Below are 24,186 nucleotides of genomic sequence, written 5' to 3'. Positions count from 1 at the left end.
GCTATCTTGAAAAGGCAATTCTGGTCGGTGATTTTTCAGAAATCTCATTAGAATGCCATGTACGCGGGGCTTTCTGAAAAAAGCCATTCTCGTCGGTGATTTTTCAGAAATCTCATTAGAGTGCCATGTACGCGGTGCTTTCTGGAAAAGGCATTTCTCGTCGGTGATATTTCAGAAATGTCATTAAAAGCTTGAACGTAAGGACTTTTGGAATCATTAGCGATGTTACCGCATAGCCATCATTGTGAGGACGTGTTCCTTTGCAGGTCGTGACATTGACCTCGAGATCTGCATTTGTGTTCTGGGTATTAATTGCCATGTTCTACATGAACTGACCGAATCCCCAGCGTGTGAAATACTTAAAATGCCCTCCTGACCTAACCTTGGTCAGTCTCGACGGGTACATGTTCTACATGAACTCACCCAATCCCCAACGTGTGAAATACATAAAAGGCCCTCCTGACCTAACCATGGTCAGTCTCGATGGATGCACGTTCTACATGAACTGACCGAATCCCCAACGTGTGAAACACATAAAAGGCCCTCCTGACCTAACCTTCGTTAGTCTCGACGGGTGTATGTTCTACATCAACTGACCGAATCCCCATTGTGTCAAACACATAAAAGGCCCTCCTGACCTAACCTTGGTAAGTCTCGACGAGTGCATGTTCTACATGAAGTGACCGAACCCCCAGCGTGTGAAATACTTAAAAGGCCCTCCTGACCTAACCTTGGTCAGTCTCGACGGGTGCATGTTCTACATGAACTCACCCAATCCCCAACGTGTGAAATACATAAAAGGCCCTCCTCACCTAACCTTCGTTAGTCTCGACGGGTGGATGTTCTACATGAACTGACCGAATCCCCAACGTGTGAAACACATAAAAGGCCCTCCTGACCTAACCTTGGTCAGTCTCGACGGCTGCATATTCTAGATGAACTGACCCAATCCCCAACGTGTGAAATACTTAAAAGGCCCCCCTGACCTACCTTGGTTAGTCTCGACGGGTGCATGTTCTACATGAACTAACCCAATCCCCAACGTGTGAAATACTTAAAAGGCTCTCCTGACCTAACCTTGGCCAGTCTCAAAGGCTGCATATTCTACATGAACTGACCCAATCCCCAACGTGTGAAACACATAAAAGGCCCTCCTGACCTAACCTTGGTTAGTCTCGACGGGTGCATGATCTACATGGACTGACCGAATCGCCAACGTGCGAAACAAATAACAGACCCTCCTGACCTAACCTTGGTTAGCCTAGACGGGTGCATGTTCTACATGAACAGACCGAATCCCCAACGTGTCAAACACATAAAAGGCCCTCCTGACCTAACCTTGGTTAGACTTGACAGGTGCATGTTGTACATGAACTGACCGTATCCCCAACGTGTGAAACACATAAAAGGCCCTCCTGACCTAACCTTGGTTAGTCTCGACGGGTGCATGTTCTACATGAGCTGACCCAATCCCCAACGTGTGAAATACTTAAAAGGATCTCCTGATCTAACGTTGGTCAGTCTCGACGGGTGCATATTCTACATGAACTGACCCAATCCCCAACGTGTGAAACACATAGAAGGTCCTCCTGACCTAACCTTGGTCAGTCTCGACGGGTGCATGTTCTACATGAACTGACCCAATCCCCAACGTGTGAAATACTTAAAAGGCTCTCCTGACCTAACCTTGGCCAGTCTCGAAGTGTGCATATTCTACATGAACTGACCCAATCCCCAACGTGTGAAACACATAAAAGGCCCTCCTGACCTTACCTTGGTTAGTCTCGACGGGTGCATGTTCTACATGAACTGACCGAATCGCCAACGTGTGAAACACATAAAAGGCCCTCCTGACCTAACCTTAGTCAGTCTCGACGGGTTCATGTTGTACATGAACTGACCGAATCGCCAACGTGTGAAACACATAAAACACCCTCCTGATGGTTAGCCTCGACGGGTGTATGTTCTACATGAACTGACCGAATCCCCAACGTGTGAAACACATAAAAGGCCCTCCTGACCTAACCTTGGTCAGTCTCGACGGATGCATATTCTACATGAACTGACCCAATCCCCAACGTGTGAAACACATAAAAGGCCACCCTGACCTAACCTTGGTTAGTCTCGACGGGTGCATGTTCTACATGAACTGACCGAATCGCCAACGTGCGAAACAAATAAAAGACCCTCCTGACCTAACCTTGGTTAGCCTAGACGGGTGCATGTTCTACATGAACAGACCGAATCCCCAACGTGTCAAACACATAAAAGGCCCTCCTGACCTAACCTTGGTAAGTCTCGACGAGTGCATGTTCTACATGAGAGTGACCGAATCCCCAGCGTGTGAAATACTTAAAAGGCCCTCCTGACCTAACCTTGGTCAGTCTCGACGGGTGCATGTTCTACATGAACTCGCCCAATCCCCAACGTGTGAAATACATAAAAGGCCCTCCTGACCTAACCTTAGTTAGTGTCGACGGGTGCATGTTCTACATGAACTGACCCAATCCCCAGCCTGTGAAATACTTAAAAGGCCCTCCTGACCTAACCTTGGTCAGTCTCAACGGGTGCATGTACTACATGAACTGACCCCATCCCCAATGTGTGAAACACATAAAAGGTCCTCCTGGCCTAACCTTGGTCAGTCTCGACGGATGCATATTCTAGATGAACTGACCCAATCTCCAACGTGTGAAATACTTAAAAGGCCCTCCTGACCTAACCTTGGTTAGTCTCGACGGGTGCATGTTCTACATGAACTGACCCAATCCCCAGCTTGTGAAATACTTAAAAGGCCCTCCTGACCTAACCTTGGTTGCTCTCGACGGGTGCATGTTCTACATGAAGTGACCCAATCCCCAACGTGTGAAATACTTAAAAGGCCCTCCTGACCTAACCTTGGTTAGTCTCGACGGGTGCATGTTCTACATGAACTGACCCAATCCCCTACGTGTGAAATACTTAAAAGGCTCTCCTGACCTAACCTTGGCCAGTCTCGACGGGTGCGTAATATACATGAACTGACCCACACCCCAACGTGTGAAATACATAAAAGGCCCTCCTGACCTATCCTGGATCAGTCTCGACGGGTGCATGTTCTACATGAACTGACCTAATCCCCAACATGTGAAATACACAAAAGGCCCTCCTGATCTAACCTCGTCAAGCGAGTACGGGTGCTTGCGACTTAGCTTTGTTCCCAAGGCTCTTCAATCTGTCTCTGCTGGGTCCCCAGCCGCACTGGGATCCCGGGGAATGAACGAGCCAACCGTGAGGCTCGGCGAGCGTTGGCAGAAGAGGAGTCAGGTCTAGGACTACCCTACCAAGACATCCTGCCAGTGTTAAAGCGAGCCGTCTACACACAGTGGCAGCAGGAGTGGGACATGGAAGAAAATGACAAGCTACACGTCACAGAGTCACACGTCCCCCCCCCCCCCCCGCATCGGACGGAACACATCAACAGATCCTCCGAATTCTTTACGCGAGATTGAGGATTGGGCACACATGGCATAACCATGCATAGTCACCTACTCAGAGGTCAGGATCCGCCAGCTTGCGCACTGCGTTGACAGCCTGACTGTCTTGCACGTACTGGCATCCTGCCCTCACTTCGAACACCAACGCCAACAGTATTTCACTGCATTCTACAGATACCATGTCTGACTCCACCCAGCCCTTCTACTTTGTGACACTCCTTTTGTGCCATTTGATAATGTCATCCAATTTTTGGCCATGTGTGGGTTACTTTGTCAGATGTAGAACAACAACAGCTTTATTTCGGCTTTGGAGAGTGAAAGCTGGACTGGCCCTCCTACTCTGTCAGATGTAGATGTTCAGCATTGCTCCGCTTTTATCCTTTATCACCGAACTCCTCATGTAAATATCTCATCCTGGATAACCTCATCGCTCACCTTTGTGGATAGCTTTTAACTACCATACTCGATTGTATCTCATTACGGCCGAAGTCTCATTACGGCCGATGTCTCAATACGGCCGAAAGTCTCAATCCGGCCGATAATCCTTTAATCCCCAAGTGTCTCATTACAGCCAAAGTCTCCATACGGCCCAAAGTGTTTCATTACGGCCGAAAAGAAAACAGAAGCATCTGCCGTGTTAGCAATTACCGTGTTGTATGCTTCCCAAAGTAGTATGTGACACTGCTTCATGAATATGTTGCAAAAAATGTTTTTAATTCTCATTGGATATTTGTATGTGGTATGTGTATCTGCTCCCAGTCTTTGAGCAACATGCTACACATTGATTCTATGAGCAAATTGTTGGTGACCATTTGGAAGGGCTGCTGCACAGGAATGTGTACAAGATCCTATGACATTCTACTAGTCCCCTCTTCAGCTCAGCAATGGCAACAATGTTGGCTACGTAGTTGGCCCAGGTTCTGGTAGGGAGCGTCCATGCTGCAGCTGCATCCTCCGTCGTTCGACGCCATTTGTACCTAGGGCCCAGTGTTTTCGGGTTTTATGTTTTTTGAAAGTCGGGGCGGGGGGGAAATCGGGTTTCAATTCAGGAGTCGTAAAACAGGGTAAAATGAGGTGATAGCGGATGGAAAAGTTATTTTCCAGTGGGAAATAAAAAAAAAGAGAGCTTCAAACATTTTAGATTGACATAAGATACAGAATTGCTGTGCTAAAAGTCCAATGCTTAGTGTTCTTAAGTGCCTGTATCGGTGGCTCAATTGGCACATTGCAAAGTTCATTTTTACGTTTTGCCCTAAGTGATGATGATGCAAATTGGGGTTGGGCCAGGGGAAACAGGTTTTACCCTAAAACACAGGGCCCCATTTGTACCGGTTTAACGCGTTTACTCCCAGTCGTCGTGCCACACTGCTCAGGTACTCGTTGATTCTGTGAGCAAACTGCTCGTTGGCATTCTGGAAAGGTGGCTCCACAGGAATGTGCACAAATGTCCTCCAGTATTCTTCCAGCCCCCTCTTCAGCTCAGCAATGGCTACATTGTTTGCTTCATAGTTGGCCCGGGTTCTCGTTGCAGGGTGTCCTTGCTGGAGCTGCCGAATGCGCACCTGCAACATATGGAAATGCTGATAGTATAATTATTCCGTCGCTGGTAAAGGACAACAGAGCACTTAAATTTGAGCCACAAAACAGGCTTCCTTTGCAAGTGAACACTGTTTCAGGAATTGACAAGGAAGGCAAACACAACCTTGACAAGCTTTCCATGTGATTATCTGTCAGTAACCTACCTTATAATCTAAACAAAGCATGTTATGTTCCTTGGAAACAAGCACGAAGCTTCGTTAGGATATATTCGCTTTCATAATCACATGATACCAAGAGTAGACTATGTGAATTTTCCAAAAGGATATTTTTTATGTCCATTTTCACCAGTTAACACACGTACATTTGTTCAGAAAACAAGGAGCAAAAGGTATATTTGCAGCGTACAAACTGCAGAAATACTTGCCTTCAAGCGTATTAATTTAATCACTCCCACTAATTAATCACTTCTGAAGCATGTTTTGAGACCAGTGTCATTCACATGTTCCCATATCTTGATTTCGCTTGATATTGATCTATTCAGTGTTAGGTCTGTGTTTCCTCTGGTTGAAATTCAGGTTACTATTCTCGTTCAGAAACTGTATTCCTATATGACATTGCACTTTGTTTCCCTCAACCGACTCTCACTGCTATACCCAAAATAAGTTTCCACTGTAACGTCTTGAGTGCAGGACATACTATCAACCTTATTGTCGTTGCTGCATCAATTCCAAAGTATAGCAACTTCCTGCTAAAATAAAAATTATGAAGTGAGTTTAGTTGCAACCTTTATCTGTAGCTTTTAATACTTTTCTTAACGTGCTGTACCATCACAGCCACAGGACTAATCATGGTTAAAGAAATGTTCGAGGCCTAGCTTTAGTCGTAAATTTTGACCCCCGGGTCCTGTAGAGATGAGTGCAAAAAAGGGTTTGCATCAAGTGTCGCTCACCTGGTTGCTGTGGTGTATGACCCTTTGGTAGTCTGCCATGAACTTCCCTAGTGCCATCCCTGGTTGACACCGTAGTTTCGCCCTGAAAGAGTTGTGCCAGCCCTCTGCATGGTTGGTCGTCCTCAGGTTATCCGTGTCCGCATAGTAGTTCCACATCAAGATTTGGCCTATGCTGGAGAGCCACTGGTTCTCAAAGTAGCCCTTGAGCTGGCCAATGCCAGCATCCAAGCTCGGGACATTTGTCACTGGACTCTGGTGTTTGAGGCAGTCGTTCCAGTGCACCAACTCCGGTGGCAGTAGGGCGAGGCCAACTACCTTACGCACCCATTGCTTGAGTGCTGGGTTCTCTTCACCCCTGTATAAAGTCTGAAGAAAGAAATGAAAAAAAAAGGTGTAGGAAATGTTGAGGTTACAAAATGTAGTGCTCTACAACAGGCAATAGCTTAAGCATTTCAGACCTGCTGAATACTTGCATCTTCTGCATGGAAAACGCTTTAGCTCAAGGAAAGCACTCCGGCATTGGAGCCCAAAGCTTTCACACAAAAGATACATATTTTGATACCTGTTTCTGTCGCTCTCTTTTGTACCACTGACAGTTTTGGCAGCATGCTCTTACTATTGTATCATTGTTTTTCTATTCTGTTTGAAAAGTGCCACTAGAAATGGCATTCATTATGCCACAGCTGCATGCATTTAGGCTTGATGTATTCCACTGTGCATGCCATTGCAGCATTTAACATATATAGTCATATATTTGCTTCAGGCTTTCTGTTCAACAGCAAGACTTATTGCATCTTGTGGTACCAAGTGCAGGCAACACCAATCTGCAAGAAAGTTTCTAACTTATGCGACGGAACTGCTCAACTATTTCTGTGTTCTAACCGGACCTGAACATTTTTAACGCTCGCAAATATGCATATCACTAAACTATTATTATGTACCATCACAGAGCTACATTTGGGAAATCTGTGTATTTGTACTGATTTGAAACTTCAAACGCAACATTCAGCACATCACTGCCACTTGCACTTAGGAGAAAAATTCACGAAGTCCCAGTTCTCCAACCTTTCTGGTGATGCACTGGATGAAATGGAACAGGCAACCCTTAGCCTGAACACGGAAGACGGCCTCAAAGCGTCCAATTGCTCCAGTTTCGAAGTCAAAGTGGCCACACTTGAGGGCCCCAACTGGGCAAACCCAAAAGGACAGTACTGAAATGTACCGTCGCACACCCAGTGGTGTGACTGGTGAAGGATCTCGAGATCCAGGGCTGATGCAAGCACGACCGTAGGCGGCTGTGTCTTCTGGTAGAGAACCATGGTGTCCTCCATGTCGGACGAGTGTCGCACCTCGCACGTCAGGGAGAGCTGTTGCCACGCATCAGACGGCTCCCCTATGCCCATCAGTGTTGGGTACCTCTTGTTGAGCCTCCTGTAGTATGCTGCTCTGACACATCTGCACAGAATGGGTTGCACATCATTACACCTCAATCGGACCACCATATTATCAGCTACTACTATTTAGATACGACATATGCCTTGCTTAAGTATCTCAAGTTTCAATGTTTACTTTGACAGGGCTATGGGGACATGCTATGAAGGTGAAGGCACGCACCTGGCACTTGTCCATAGCGGACCCCCCCCCCCCCCGCCCCTCGGAAAAATCCTAGATCCGCCCCTGGGGTGAAGTCACCTGTGTGTTGCAGAGCAGCATGGGTAGAGCGTATCGCGCTGCTAAACGAGCACAATCTTGAAAATAATATCGTAGGTGACCAGCATAATATGACTTATTAGCTTAGTGCTCATGTTTTTTTTTTCTCTCTTCTTTTTTTTCGATTACAACGCCAGTATCACTGCCGACTGTCGGATAAAAATGGAATCGGAATCGGAAATAGGAAGAAAAAAAAAACGAAACTTTAATACGTAAGACAAACGTCTGACATTGCCAAAGGTGTAGCGTCGAATGCCTCCGACGGAAATCTTTGTGTTTCTCCCCGGCCGCCTCGCCCGTCTCGGGTATCGTGCCCTCCTCGCTCTCGTGCGCGCGTACTTTGACCGCTGCGCTATAGCTCCGCTAACACGACACAGTCGTGTTAGTTAGGAAGAACGTGTTTTTCGAGTGGAAGCCGCCGTTCAAGTTAAGCTATCATTTGTATGCGTGTGTAGAAAAGGGGCAAGATCTGACTGCCCATCCCATTGACACACATACATTTCTCGTTTCTTACCCTCCTGTAACAGGTCCATAAATTGCAATACGGTCCTAAATTTTCTATGGCAGGTACATGCTGGTATGTGCATGTCATTGCAGCAAAAATACACGAAAGGGGATTGCATTACATGCATGGATTGCTTATTGCATACAGAGGTTCAATTACTTTATATATGGTTATCTCCAAATTAAAAACCGGAGACTGGGGAACAAAAAACGACAAACACAAACAAGCTTGTCGGTGTTATGGATCTATATCACCAGCTCGCTTGCTACCTCTCTATCCTCTCGGTACTGTGTATATATTTTTGTCATTTTCTTTGGGGACTGTGTTGCACGATTTGCACTAAACATACCCCATCATCGTGATCATTTTGTGACCATAGTATCAATAAAGAAGTATTCTTGATCGAAGACAATTTGTCGGCTTCTCTTCTGTTTTTCTCATTTTTATCTGCCTCTCTTCCTTTCTACTTAATCTGCATATCAACAACTTTGGTTATGGACACTTCACTTTTTGTAACCAGTTGGAAGGAGAAGCGGTCACGAGATAAGGGTATTCCGAGGCTGTCGGGATCCGGGGCCCAAGAGCATATGTGGCAATCATATAAGGCCGAAAATCATGAGACCGAACTATCAGAAAGCTGGAAAGTCGGAAGACAGAACTATCGAAAAACCGAACAAAGAGGAGCCCTAAGGTATGAAAAGCATTAAAAATTACAATTACTACATAAGTATACTTTCACTAAGTGTTATATGTGAATTGCTGTAGCAAATGAATCATTAAAAAAAGGACAGAAATCACGGGACTCGAGGTGCTGGATATACGTATATAAACTCAATAAACTGCAAACTAAATTTTGAACATCTCTCAAAGAAATTCTAGAAAAATATTGGGGGCGACACATGATTCACATTTACCACCTGCACTTGTGTCTGTTTTCCCACGGTGGTGATTCCTCGGAAAAACCCGTTCATCTCTTTGGAAGACCTTTTTTTTTGGGGGGGGGGGGGGTAGCAAAATTCGCTTGCGCGAATTCGACCTCCTCTTGTTGTTTTACCAACCACCAACCAACCAACCTGCTTTGTACATGAGCTATGGTGCTTCTGCGCAGATATAGGACAGCGTTACGTTTCTGATCCTTGTTGTTTAGTTTCGAAAGCGATTGCCCTATCTACAGGGATCTCAAACACGCTGCCTCTTGGCCGCCAAAGAGAACGAAGCTACCCTCTCGAAAAATTTAAAGACGAATTAGGAGAGCAGATTTTCAGGCATTGTTTTCAGCCTGGCCCGCCGTACTGCTGCTGCGCTGTCCATGTTAGGTAGAATACACTGCATGCAAGCAGTTCTTGTGGCTCTCGAACCTCACAAAATTACGGACACGGCAACCTGGTATTCGCGTGCGGTATGATACACTAGCACACCGTAGCTAATGCGAGGATTGAGTCGATCTTCTGTCCATCCTAATTCTTATACTAAATCAAATAGTGACATTAAAAGCCGGCTTTTGAAGGAACTCAGCCAAAAAGAAAAGCAAACTGTCAGTTCGAAAGAGAAGTAGTGGAAGTGGCTGAAATAAGTGGTTCTTCCAGTTGTACTACTGAGGATCTTGTCTATTTGTCTGATGGATAAGGAACTTGAATTTTTATTCAAATCATAGGAATTTTTTTCACTTGTGTCACCCCTTATAACTACAGTAGTTTTGTTTGCACATGCCTAAAAATGTCATTTTGAGGGTCTTGTCTGACATACTTGTACAGACTTCTTGACTACGAAGCTATGGCAGACAAGGACAGCTGGAAAAGATCACCACTAGGTGTAAAGTTCCTTTTTAATCAGGTCGTCTCAAACCCCCCAATCCCAACGTTCAACCTTCGTTTTCTGTTTTTCCAGAAATAAATCAGTTGATTGTGGAGTGGTGTGTTGTCCTTGTCTGCCGTAGCTCCATAATCTAAGATGTCACACCAACTAGCTCATTCTACATTGTTAATCAGTTTTATACTTGTAAAGTGCTGGACAAAAGTTTATGGAACATACTCTGGCGCACTCCTCCCTCCGAGTGACAAGCTGGCAGCGAATGGTATTGTACGGACTTGCATACAGGTGACTGGGCTACCTATACGCACATGCCTAAGTCTGTATGGTCCCATTCACTGTCACTCTAAGGAAGGAATGCGCCGGAGCGTGTCTCTAACATTTGTCTAGCACTGTACTCGTTGTTTTGACATGGTGGGATAGCAATGCACCTGCGCACATGACTGCGTCGGGTGATTATACTTTAGTTGTAAGCAGCTCTGTCTCTCCATTGTCCCGTCTGTATGCTCTTATTCCCTTTTGCAGTTATCTACCAACTGGCTCAAATTTCTGCACTTCTCATTAAACACAACATAGCAAACCCGAAGCCATAACCCACTGTGAATATGCCAGCTAGCTCTTTCTATTTGATCTTCCATACTTATTTTTCCAACTGTGAGCTAAGGCAGCGATGCAGTAAGTAAATTGATAATTTGGAGTGCTCCTGAACATTCTCCCAAACCTTTGTGAAGGTCGAATAGTTTTTCATACTTGCAGCACTCTATTTGAAAGGCCGCCCATTTATTGGAGTTAGCCTAGTAAGCCCGTTATTTTTTTGTGTTATCCACAATCCGGCTCCACAATAACTATGTGGGTCCTGTTTTTGTGTACAATGTTATGTACGGTATACCAAAGTTTTATGCTAACTACAGTCGTTTCTTTTCCTTCTGGCCCTCCATGATGTGGTCTAAAGTCAATGTGCCCTGTGGCTCCAATGGCGTTTTTCGGACCCAAATATACTGTCTGGTAAGGTTTTCTCCTCAGTGCCATGGGGGTTCAATGATATAGACTGGCACACAATTATGTCAAGTACACCCAAAGGCCAATTTTTTCAAATTCTCGTATTATTGGACTACACAAAAAGAACTACCTTTATAGTACGGAGAGAAAGGGGGAAAATGGAGGCATCCAGTACATTCTCCACGTCACTTTTGTCGAGAAACGGTGATAGCTTTTGCAAAAGACATAGAACAGACATAGTACAGGTCTCTCGCAACAACCTCGACATTTTCTGCTTCATATTTTCTGTGCGAATGAATAACAGGAGTTATAGTCTGTTCCACATACTGTTCACCTTAGCAATATGTTCTGTGATGCATCCTTTGACCATCCAAAAAGTGGCGGAACATGACTCCTTCAGACTTCATGACTCCTGGCATCAAAAATATAGTGCTTAACGAAATGTATGGCATTTGCAACTGCAATGATTGCTTTCTGTCAGCACTGTTCTAGCCATCGTGCTTGAGTTATGGTTAGTTCAGTGATCTTCTATCATCCTCAGGGTTTGTTCTATCAGCAGAACGCTAGCCATTGTGGCAGACATATAGTGGCCCTGATAAGGGCCGTTTGGTTACTTCGTCCAGGTCTGCTGTTTCTTCTCCAGTGCACCATGAAGCTACTGAAGAATTCCTTTGCATGTCCACAGTCCATCTTCTAGTGTCCATAGTTCCCTACGGGAGCACGATGTTGGCATAAGACAATCCGTGGGGTGGGGCATCGTCACGCAGCTGGTGCCTGTGGGATGCCCTGGGCAGCATTCAGGCATGAATGCAAAAGGCCAATGCAATAATCCCGTGGGAGTGGCGCACTTGATTACAGTATGCCACCAGAGGCCTTCTGCTGGGTCAGCTCTGTTTGAAGAACTTTAACTGAAAGTAAAACATAATTCTGAGTAGTGTGAAATTACTGAGAATTATAAGTAAACAGTGTCAGTTACAAATCCGTCAGCTCAGCACGAGAACAATTGTGTGCCTGCTTTGGTTGGCCTGGTGAGGACTAGCATAAGCAGGGGTATGCAAATTCTCCAATAGAATCCCAATACTTCTCTCTCTATCCCATACCCAATTCATGTATGGCATCTGACAGTCCTGGTCTTTCTGGTCAGCTACAGGGGTTCCACCTGGAAACAACAGGGTGAAATCTATTTAGGCATCAAAAAGCTTCAAGTTTGCAGCTTTTAACATGCTGGATAGCATTTCACTCTCCGTAATCATCATTTGCAAGCCTTGAATTTTGGCAGTGTCATTTATAAAATCCTCTAGAATTTTTGAAAAGAAAACCATCTGATCACTCACTCTGGCATTTCTAAGCTATCACAGGCCATATGAGGACAGGAAAATGTTGTTTGGTTGTTCAAATCGGGTCGGAGCTTAGAACCTGAGCAGTATCACTCGACACCGCTGCTTGATTGCGGGTTTCTGAGCCTTAAATTCTGACTGTATCACATGTTACATCACTCACTGTGGTTTTTATAGGCTATTGAAGGCTATATGAGGACAGGAAAGCTGTGTTCTGTTGTTGATACTGTATCAGAGCTTAAAACCTGAGGGGTATCATTCGTAACTGCTGCTTGACCGCAGGGTTTCGAGCCCCAAAATTCTAACTGTATCACACGCTGAATCATTCACCGTGGCTTGTATAAGCTATCGAAAGCTGCACGAGAACAGGAAAACGTCGTTCGGTTGTTGCAACTTGATCTGAGCTTAAAACCTGAGGGGTATCATTCGTAATTGCTGCTTGACTGCAGGGTTTTGAGCCTTAAATTCTAACTGTATCACACGTTAAATCACTCACTGAGGCTTGTATAAGCTATCGAAAGCTGCACGAGAACAGGAAAACGTCGTTCGGTTGTTGCAACTTGATCTGAGCTTTAAACCTAAGGGGTATCATTTGTAACTACTGCTTGGCTGCAGGGTTTTGAGCCTTAAATTATAACTATCACACGTTAAATCATTCACTGAGGCTTTTATAAGCTATCGAAAGCTGCACGAGAACAGGAAAACGTCGTTCGGTTGTTGTGATTTGGTCGGAGCTTAAAACCTGAGGGGTATCATTCGTAATTGCTGCATGACTGCAGGGTTTTGAGCCCTAAATTCTAACTGTATCACAGGTTAAATCACTCACTGAGGCTTGTATAAGCTATCGAAAGCTGCACGAGAACAGGAAAACGTCGTTCGGTTGTTGTGATTTGGTCGGAGCTTAAAACCTGAGGGGTATCATATGTAACTACTGCTTGACGGCAGGGTTTTGAGCCCTAAATTCTAACTGTATCACACGTTAAATCACTCACTGAGGCTTGTATAAGCTATCGAAAGCTGCACGAGAACAGGAAAACGTCGTTCGGTTGTTGTGATTTGGTCGGAGCTTAAAACCTGTGGGGTATCATTTGTAACTGCTGCTTGACTGCATGGTTTTGGTCGCTAAATTCTAAGTGTATCACACGTTAAATCACTCACTGAGGCTTTTATAAGCTATCGAAAGCTGCACGAGAACAGGAAAACGTCGTTCGGTTGTTATCAACTTGATCTGAGCTTAAAACCTGAGGGGTATCATTCGCAACTGCTGCTTGACTGCAGGGTTTTGAGCCCTAAATTCTAACTATCACACGTTAAATCATTCACTGAGGCTTGTATAAGCTATCGAAAGCTGCACGAGAACAGGAAAACGTCGTTCGGTTGTTGCAACTTGATCTGAGCTTAAAACCTGAGGGGTATCATTCGTAATTGCTGCTTGACTGCAGGGTTTTGAGCCCTAAATTCTAACTGTATCACACGTTAAATCACTCACTGAGGCTTGTTTAAGCTATCGAAAGCTGCACGAGAACAGGAAAACGTCGTTCGGTTGTTGTGATTTGATCTGAGCTTAAAACCTGAGGGGTATCATTCGTAATTGCTGCTTGACTGCAGGGTTTTGAGCCCTAAATTCTAACTGTATCACACGTTAAATCACTCACTGAGGCTTGTACAAGCTATCGAAAGCTGCACGAGAACAGGAAAACGTCGTTCGGTTGTTGCAGCTTGATCTGAGCTTAAAACCTGAGGGGCATCATTTGTAACTACTGCTTGGCTGCAGGGTTTTGAGCCTTAAATTATAACTATCACACGTTAAATCATTCACTGAGGCTTTTATAAGCTATCGAAAGCTGCACGAGAACAGGAAAACGTCGTTCGGTTGTTGTGATTTGGTCGGAGCTTAAAACCTGTGGGGTATCATTTGTAACTGCTGCTTGACTGCATGGTTTTGATCGCTAAATTCTAAGTGTATCACACGTTAAATCACTCACTGAGGCTTTTATAAGCTATCGAAAGCTGCACGAGAACAGGAAAACGTCGTTCGGTTGTTATCAACTTGATCTGAGCTTAAAACCTGAGGGGTATCATTCGTAATTGCTGCTTGACTGCAGGGTTTTGAGCCTTAAATTCTAACTGTATCACACGTTAAATCACTCACTGAGGCTTGTATAAGCTATCGAAAGCTGCACGAGAACAGGAAAACGTCGTTCGGTTGTTGCAACTTGATCTGAGCTTTAAACCTAAGGGGTATCATTTGTAACTACTGCTTGGCTGCAGGGTTTTGAGCCTTAAATTATAACTATCACACGTTAAATCATTCACTGAGGCTTTTATAAGCTATCGAAAGCTGCACGAGAACAGGAAAACGTCGTTCGGTTGTTGTGATTTGGTCGGAGCTTAAAACCTGAGGGGTATCATTCGTAATTGCTGCATGACTGCAGGGTTTTGAGCCCTAAATTCTAACTGTATCACAGGTTAAATCACTCACTGAGGCTTGTATAAGCTATCGAAAGCTGCACGAGAACAGGAAAACGTCGTTCGGTTGTTGTGATTTGGTCGGAGCTTAAAACCTGAGGGGTATCATATGTAACTACTGCTTGACGGCAGGGTTTTGAGCCCTAAATTCTAACTGTATCACACGTTAAATCACTCACTGAGGCTTGTATAAGCTATCGAAAGCTGCACGAGAACAGGAAAACGTCGTTCGGTTGTTGTGATTTGGTCGGAGCTTAAAACCTGTGGGGTATCATTTGTAACTGCTGCTTGACTGCATGGTTTTGATCGCTAAATTCTAAGTGTATCACACGTTAAATCACTCACTGAGGCTTTTATAAGCTATCGAAAGCTGCACGAGAACAGGAAAACGTCGTTCGGTTGTTATCAACTTGATCTGAGCTTAAAACCTGAGGGGTATCATTCGCAACTGCTGCTTGACTGCAGGGTTTTGAGCCCTAAATTCTAACTATCACACGTTAAATCATTCACTGAGGCTTGTATAAGCTATCGAAAGCTGCACGAGAACAGGAAAACGTCGTTCGGTTGTTGCAACTTGATCTGAGCTTAAAACCTGAGGGGTATCATTCGTAATTGCTGCTTGACTGCAGGGTTTTGAGCCCTAAATTCTAACTGTATCACACGTTAAATCACTCACTGAGGCTTGTTTAAGCTATCGAAAGCTGCACGAGAACAGGAAAACGTCGTTCGGTTGTTGTGATTTGACCTGAGCTTAAAACCTGAGGGGTATCATTCGTAATTGCTGCTTGACTGCAGGGTTTTGAGCCCTAAATTCTAACTGTATCACACGTTAAATCACTCACTGAGGCTTGTACAAGCTATCGAAAGCTGCACGAGAACAGGAAAACGTCGTTCGGTTGTTGCAGCTTGATCTGAGCTTAAAACCTGAGGGGCATCATTTGTAACTACTGCTTGGCTGCAGGGTTTTGAGCCTTAAATTATAACTATCACACGTTAAATCATTCACTGAGGCTTTTATAAGCTATCGAAAGCTGCACGAGAACAGGAAAACGTCGTTCGGTTGTTGTGATTTGGTCGGAGCTTAAAACCTGTGGGGTATCATTTGTAACTGCTGCTTGACTGCATGGTTTTGATCGCTAAATTCTAAGTGTATCACACGTTAAATCACTCACTGAGGCTTTTATAAGCTATCGAAAGCTGCACGAGAACAGGAAAACGTCGTTCGGTTGTTATCAACTTGATCTGAGCTTAAAACCTGAGGGGTATCATTCGTAATTGCTGCTTGACTGCAGGGTTTTGAGCCCTAAATTCTAACTGTATCACACGTTAAATCACTCACTGAGGCTTGTTTAAGCTATCGAAAGCTGCACGAGAACAGGAAAACGTCGTTCGGTTGTTGTGATTTGATCTGAGCTTAAAACCTGAGGGGTATCATTCGTAATTGCTGCTTGACTGCAGGGTTTTGAACCCTAAATTCTAACTGTATCACACGTTAACTCACTCACTGAGGCTTGTATAAGCTATTGAAACTTGCACGAGAACAGGAAAACGTCGTTCGGTTGTTGCAACTTGATCTGAGCTTAAAACCTGAGGGGTATCATTTGTAACTACTGCTTGGCTGCAGGGTTTTGAGCCCTAAATTCTAACTGTATCACACGTTAAATCACTCACTGAGGCTTTTATAAGCTATCGAAAGCTGCACGAGAACAGGAAAACGTCGTTCGGTTGTTGTGATTTGGTCGGAGCTTAAAACCTGAGGGGTATCATATGTAACTACTGCTTGACTGCAGGGTTTTGAGCCCTAAATTCTAACTGTATCACACGTTAAATCACTCACTGAGGCTTGTATAAGCTATCGAAAGCTGCACGAGAACAGGAAAACGTCGTTCGGTTGTTGTGATTTGGTCGGAGCTTAAAACCTGTGGGTATCATTTGTAACTGCTGCTTGACTGCATGGTTTTGATCGCTAAATTCTAAGTGTATCACACGTTAAATCACTCACTGAGGCTTTTATAAGCTATCGAAAGCTGCACGAGAACAGGAAAACGTCGTTCGGTTGTTATCAACTTGATCTGAGCTTAAAACCTGAGGGGTATCATTCGCAACTGCTGCTTGACTGCAGGGTTTTGAGCCCTAAATTCTAACTGTATCACACGTTAAATCACTCACTGAGGCTTGTATAAGCTATCGAAAGCTGCACGAGAACAGGAAAACGTCGTTCGGTTGTTGTGATTTGGTCGGAGCTTAAAACCTGTGGGGTATCATTTGTAACTGCTGCTTGACTGCATGGTTTTGATCGCTAAATTCTAAGTGTATCACACGTTAAATCACTCACTGAGGCTTTTATAAGCTATCGAAAGCTGCACGAGAACAGGAAAACGTCGTTCGGTTGTTATCAACTTGATCTGAGCTTAAAACCTGAGGGGTATCATTCGCAACTGCTGCTTGACTGCAGGGTTTTGAGCCCTAAATTCTAACTATCACACGTTAAATCATTCACTGAGGCTTGTATAAGCTATCGAAAGCTGCACGAGAACAGGAAAACGTCGTTCGGTTGTTGCAACTTGATCTGAGCTTAAAACCTGAGGGGTATCATTCGTAATTGCTGCTTGACTGCAGGGTTTTGAGCCCCAAAATTCTAACTGTATCACACGTTAAATCACTCACTGAGGCTTGTTTAAGCTATCGAAAGCTGCACGAGAACAGGAAAACGTCGTTCGGTTGTTGTGATTTGATCTGAGCTTAAAACCTGAGGGGTATCATTCGTAATTGCTGCTTGACTGCAGGGTTTTGAGCCCTAAATTCTAACTGTATCACACGTTAACTCACTCACTGAGGCTTGTATAAGCTATTGAAACTTGCACGAGAACAGGAAAACGTCGTTCGGTTGTTGCAACTCTATCTGAGCTTAAAACCTGAGGGGTATCATTCGTTATTGCTGCTTGACTGCAGGGTTTTGAGCCCTAAATTCTAACTGTATCACACGTTAAATCACTCGCTGAGGCTTGTACAAGCTATCGAAAGCTGCACGAGAACAGGAAAACGTCGTTCGGTTGTTGCAACTTGATCTGAGCTTAAAACCTGAGGGGTATCATTTGTAACTACTGCTTGGCTGCAGGGTTTTGAGCCCTAAATTCTAACTGTATCACACGTTAAATCACTCACTGAGGCTTGTTTAAGCTATCGAAAGCTGCACGAGAACAGGAAAACGTCGTTCGGCTGTTGTGATTTGATCTGAGCTTAAAACCTGAGGGGTATCATTTGTAACTACTGCTTGGCTGCAGGGTTTTGAGCCCTAAATTCTAACTGTATCACACGTTAAATCACTCACTGAGGCTTTTATAAGCTATCGAAAGCTGCACGAGAACAGGAAAACGTCGTTCGGTTGTTGTGATTTGGTCGGAGCTTAAAACCTGAGGGGTATCATTTGTAACTACTGCTTGACTGCAGGGTTTTGAGCCCTAAATTCTAACTGTATCACACGTTAAATCACTCACTGAGGCTTTTATAAGCTATCGAAAGCTGCACGAGAACAGGAAAACGTCGTTCGGTTGTTGTGATTTGATCTGAGCTTAAAACCTGAGGGGTATCATTCGTAATTGCTGCTTGACTGCAGGGTTTTGTGCCCTAAATTCTAACTATCACACGTTAAATCATTCACTGAGGCTTGTATAAGCTATCGAAAGCTGCACGAGAACAGGAAAACGTCGTTCGGTTGTTGCAACTTGATCTGAGCTTAAAACCTGAGGGGTATCATTCGTAATTGCTGCTTGACTGCAGGGTTTTGAGCCCTAAATTCTAACTGTATCACACGTTAAATCACTCACTGAGGCTTGTTTAAGCTATCGAAAGCTGCACGAGAACAGGAAAACGTCGTTCGGTTGTTGTGATTTGATCTGAGCTTAAAACCTGAGGGGTATCATTCGTAATTGCTGCTTGACTGCAGGGTTTTGAACCCTAAATTCTAACTGTATCACACGTTAACTCACTCACTGAGGCTTGTATAAGCTATTGAAACTTGCACGAGAACAGGAAAACGTCGTTCGGTTGTTGCAACTTGATCTGAGCTTAAAACCTGAGGGGTATCATTTGTAACTACTGCTTGGCTGCAGGGTTTTGAGCCCTAAATTCTAACTGTATCACACGTTAAATCACTCACTGAGGCTTGTTTAAGCTATCGAAAGCTGCACGAGAACAGGAAAACGTCGTTCGGCTGTTGTGATTTGATCTGAGCTTAAAACCTGAGGGGTATCATTCGTAATTGCTGCTTGACTGCAAGGTTTTGAGCCCTAAATTCTAACTGTATCACACGTTAAATCACTCACTGAGGCTTGTATAAGCTATCGAAAGCTGCACGAGAACAGGAAAACGTCGTTCGGTTGTTGCGACTTGATCTGAGCTTAAAACCTGAGGGGTATCATTTGTAACTACTGCTTGACTGCAGGGTTTTGAGCCCTAAATTCTAACTATCACACGTTAAACCACTCACTGAGGCTTGTATAAGCTATAGAAACTTGCACGAGAACAGGAAAACGTCGTTCGGCTGTTGTGATTTGATCTGAGCTTAAAACCTGAGGGGTATCATTCGTAATTGCTGCTTGACTGCAGGGTTTTGAACCCTAAATTCTAACTGTATCACACGTTAACTCACTCACTGAGGCTTGTATAAGCTATTGAAACTTGCACGAGAACAGGAAAACGTCGTTCGGTTGTTGCAACTTGATCTGAGCTTAAAACCTGAGGGGTATCATTTGTAACTACTGCTTGGCTGCAGGGTTTTGAGCCCTAAATTCTAACTGTATCACACGTTAAATCACTCACTGAGGCTTGTTTAAGCTATCGAAAGCTGCACGAGAACAGGAAAACGTCGTTCGGCTCTTGTGATTTGATCTGAGCTTAAAACCTGAGGGGTATCATTCGTAATTGCTGCTTGACTGCAAGGTTTTGAGCCCTAAATTCTAACTGTATCACACGTTAAATCACTCACTGAGGCTTGTATAAGCTATCGAAAGCTGCACGAGAACAGGAAAACGTCGTTCGGTTGTTGCGACTTGATCTGAGCTTAAAACCTGAGGGGTATCATTTGTAACTACTGCTTGACTGCAGGGTTTTGAGCCCTAAATTCTAACTGTATCACACGTTAAATCACTCACTGAGGCTTTTATAAGCTATCGAAAGCTGCACGAGAACAGGAAAACGTCGTTCGGTTGTTGTGATTTTATCTGAGCTTAAAACCTGAGGGGTATCATTCGTAATTGCTGCTTGACTGCAGGGGTTTGAGCCCTAAATTCCTGTATCACACGTTAAACCACTCACTGAGGCTTGTATAAGCTATAGAAACTTGCACGAGAACAGGAAAACGTCGTTCGGTTGTTGTGATTTGATCTGAGCTTAAAACCTGAGGGGTATCATTTGTAACTACTGCTTGGCTGCAGGGTTTTGAGCCTTAAATTATAACTATCACACGTTAAATCATTCACTGAGGCTTTTATAAGCTATCGAAAGCTGCACGAGAACAGGAAAACGTCGTTCGGTTGTTCCAACTTGATCTGAGCTTAAAACCTGAGGGGTATCATTCGTAATTGCTGCTTGACTGCAGGGTTTTGAGCCTTAAATTATAACTATCACACGTTAAATCATTCACTGAGGCTTTTATAAGCTATCGAAAGCTGCACGAGAACAGGAAAACGTCGTTCGGTTGTTGCAACTTGATCTGAGCTTAAAACCTGAGGGGTATCATTCGTAATTGCTGCTTGACTGCAGGGTTTTGAGCCCTAAATTCTAACTGTATCACACGTTAAATCACTCACTGAGGCTTGTAGAATCTATAGAAACTTGCACGAGAACAGGAAAACGTCGTTTGGCTGTTGTAATTTGGTCGGCGCCTAAAAGTTGAGGGGTATCATTCGTAACTGCTGCTTGACTGCAGGGTTTTGAGCCCTAAATTCTAACTGTATCACACGTTAAATCACTCACTGAGGCTATTTGTAAGCTATCGAAGATTCTATGAGAACAGATATACGTTTTTTGATTGTCCAAATTGATCGGAGTATCATTCGGCACTGTTGCCTGTAAATCTTCCGAAATTTAACTTATTTAACGGATTTCACCACACCTGAAACAGACGCGAATGTTTCACTAAAAATTCGGGAGTACAAACATCAAGGAACTAAAATTACTTACCTCCATGTGGTAATTAGCATGAAACAAGAAGCACAAGAGCACACACACGTCCACATACGACAGCGTAAAACCGACGCCTGAGAAGAATTGATGTCTTCATGCGCTGACCAGGGCACTACATTCATAGCCACCGCCGCCGAGGCGTACGAACACAACGAATGATACCCCTCAGGATCTAGCGCCTCCCCCGTCGTCATGACTCATGAGTCATGTGATGAGTAGATTGCATGGAGGTAAGAAACTAAGGAGAGGGCCGTGGGACCCCTCTAGCGGTCGCTCCTGGCAATACCACGCCCATCTAGTTGCCCGGTCACGTGATCCCCACATGTTTCGGCGTTATGGCGGTCTACGCGGAGGCCTGGAAGTTTAGCAAACCTCGTCTTCAGCAAACGTCTTACCTTCAAGGAGTCAATTCGCACAATAATGGGTTGTTTCAACATTTGCCGCGTAATAAATCAAGCAAAAGTTGAGCAAAACAGAAAAGAAGCCAGGCAATGTCACGATGACGTACGTACGTCTTCTAGCGATTTAGTGATCCATTGCTTCCACACTGAGATTATTGTAGCGTGAAGTAAAGGACATCGAGCCACGTTGCAGTTTAGAACGTTAATGCTTTATTCATCCCCACGAGCTCCTCCACCTCGTCAACGTCGTCTTCCTTTTCCCCCTAGTAGCGGATCTAACACTACAACTTTCTTTCTTTTTTTTTTCAAACTTCAAACAAGCAGTGAAATACAAAATGAAAACAGCCTATACTGGGTAACCATATCTGTCTGGAGGCTTGGATACCCTTCCATATCGAGATGTTGTCAGGGACGGTTGTCCGTAAGCCTGGGCATCTACCCTCGGGCCAGGATCCTCGTCTTTGGACCATTGATCCACTTCACCTTCCAAGTCTTCTCTGGCAGTCCCCACAGGAATCGGTGTTTCGTGAACCTCAATGTCCAGCGTAGAATCTTGTTGTGAGAGCCCCTCTCTTGAAGGGGCGTTAGCCCTGCGTATCAGATGTCTGCGGTTTCGACGTAGCAGACCCTTGTTAGTCTGCACCCAATAGGACCGCGGAGCGCGATCGATATCCACGACAGTTCCTTGTATTTTCACCTGTGGTAGCCAGACGGATTCCCCCTTCTGAAGAGGCGGCAAAGTATGAGCGCGATGTCTCCGGTCAAAGTTCGTCTTCTGTTTCTTCTTTTCGTAGGTGTCTCGGTCTTTCCACCCATAGTGCTGAGAATCAGGTTTCAGCTGTTGAGGAAGAAGTGGTACCCTGCTCCTCAAGCGTCGTCCCATCAGAAGCTGTGTTGGGCTTTCCCCAGGAGGTCCAGGTGTACTCCTGTAATTGAGCAACGCGAGATAGGGGTCCTCGGGCATTTGAATGAGGCGTTTGACAGTCCTGACAGTTCTTTCCGCTTGTCCATTAGATTGTGGGAAATGGGGGCTAGATGTGGCGTGCTTAAATCCATAATATCGTCCAAAGTTCCCGAATTCTTCACTTGCAAACTGAGGACCGTTGTCCGTTACCACTTCTCGGGGAATGCCGTGCCTCGCGAAGATGCTTTTTAAGCGTAAAATGACAGCTCGTGAAGACCAATCATTCGACAGAGGTAGCACTTCTGGGTATCTGGACCGATAGTCCACTGCCAGGACGTATTCGATTCCCCCTAGGTGAGATAGATCCACTCCGACCTTTTCCCATGGGAGGGGAGGAGTCTCCGTTGGGATCATGGGTTCTGACGGCTGAAGTCTGTACTCCTCGCAGACGGAACAGGCTCTAACAAGGTCCGCCAGCTCCTTGCTGATACCCGGCCACCAGATAGACTCCTTCGCTTTCTGTCTGCATCTAACAATTCCTTGGTGTCCCTCGTGTATGCGACCCAGAATTTCTTCTCGCAGAAACATGGGAATTACGATACGCTGGCCGCACAGTAGGACATCTTCAAACACTGAGAGTTTTGCCATTTGTTCGTAATAAGGACGTAGTGCCTGGTTAATTCGCCCTTTGGGGGGCCATCCCGTTTTGCAATACTCTCTTAGTGTGCTGCACACTTCATCTTTTTTCTGAAATTCCCGGATATGGTCTAGCAATTTGTCGGAGTCCGGGATCGCCTCGATTCCTCCACGTACGAATGTCGAAACTTCATCGGCAGTAAGGGATGACATGGTGTCCTTCAGCGGAGAACGCGAAAGAGCGTCGGCTATTGTCATGAACGCACCGGGTACATAGGTGACGTTGTAATCGTACCTCATTAGCCTCAGCCGAAACCTCTGAATTCTTAGTGGTAGCTGATCCAGCTGCTGGAGACCGAAGAGGGAGACAAGCGGTTTGTGATCAGTTTCGAAGGTACAGCGCAGACCACAGATATATTCGTCAAACTTCTCCGCGGCCCAGGTTAAGGCTAAAGCCTCTTTCTCCATTTGAGAATAACGAGTTTCGACGCTGTTTAGTGATCGCGACTCGTACGCTACTGGCTTACGGTCCCCAGGTTGCTGGACTTGCAGTAGCACGGCTCCAAGCCCGTAGGATGAGGCATCTGCTGACAGTATCGTCGGGAGATTAGGGTTGTACTTGGCCATACAAATTCCAGAAGAGATGGAGGCCTTTAGACGTTGAAAAGCATCCTGTTGGCCGTTTCCCCAATACCAGTCAACGTTCTTCACAAGAAGTTCGCGCAGAGGTGCTGATAATGTTGACATGTTAGGGATGAACCTTCCAACATGGTTGAACATCCCTAGGATACGACGCAAGTCCGAAACGTTTTGAGGAGGTTCTAGAGCTGTCAACGCTTCTACTCTTCTGGGGTCCGGGTAAATTCCGTGCTGGTCAATGAGAACTCCCAAGAACGAAATCTTCTCCACAAAGAATTTGCATTTCTCGAGATTCAGGGTGACGTTATTGTCAGACAGGCGCTGTAAGACTGCATTTAGTCTCCGGTCGTGTTCTTCTCTGTTGTCTCCATAAATAAGGATGTCATCCATTAAGTTCAGGACTCCTGGTAAGTCGTCAAGCACTTGCGCAATTTTCCTTTGAAAGACCTCTGGTGCTGAAGTGATCCCGAAGGGAAGGCGTTGGAAACAATAACGTCCGAACGGCGTTATGAAAGTTGTGAGCCCTTGACTCTTTTCTGAGAGCATAATCTGATAAAACCCGGAATTAGCATCCAGCTTCGTGAAAAACCTGGCGGGGCCAATGCTGCCCAAGACCTCTTCTACGGT

The 24,186-nt window shown here is 44.9% G+C and overlaps 1 protein-coding gene across 1 annotated transcript; it reads right to left on the bottom strand.

The window, feature by feature from the left end:
• Positions 1 to 4,210: 4,210 nt before the first annotated feature.
• LOC135393784 (uncharacterized) lies at positions 4,211 to 8,536 on the bottom strand. Its single transcript, XM_064624049.1, has 4 exons — positions 8,529 to 8,536; positions 7,011 to 7,419; positions 5,965 to 6,330; positions 4,211 to 5,038 (listed from the first exon to the last, which is right to left on the bottom strand). The coding sequence occupies exons 1-4, from the start codon at positions 8,534 to 8,536 to the stop codon at positions 4,781 to 4,783; spliced, it is 1,041 nt and encodes a 346-aa protein (XP_064480119.1). The 3' UTR covers positions 4,211 to 4,780.
• Positions 8,537 to 24,186: the final 15,650 nt, after the last annotated feature.

This window comes from Ornithodoros turicata, chromosome 1 (genome assembly GCF_037126465.1).
Source record: "Ornithodoros turicata isolate Travis chromosome 1, ASM3712646v1, whole genome shotgun sequence".
Taxonomy (NCBI): Eukaryota; Metazoa; Arthropoda; class Arachnida; order Ixodida; family Argasidae; genus Ornithodoros; species Ornithodoros turicata.
The sequence above is the reverse complement of the archived record's forward strand: the minus strand, read 5'-3'. Positions and strand labels throughout refer to the sequence as shown.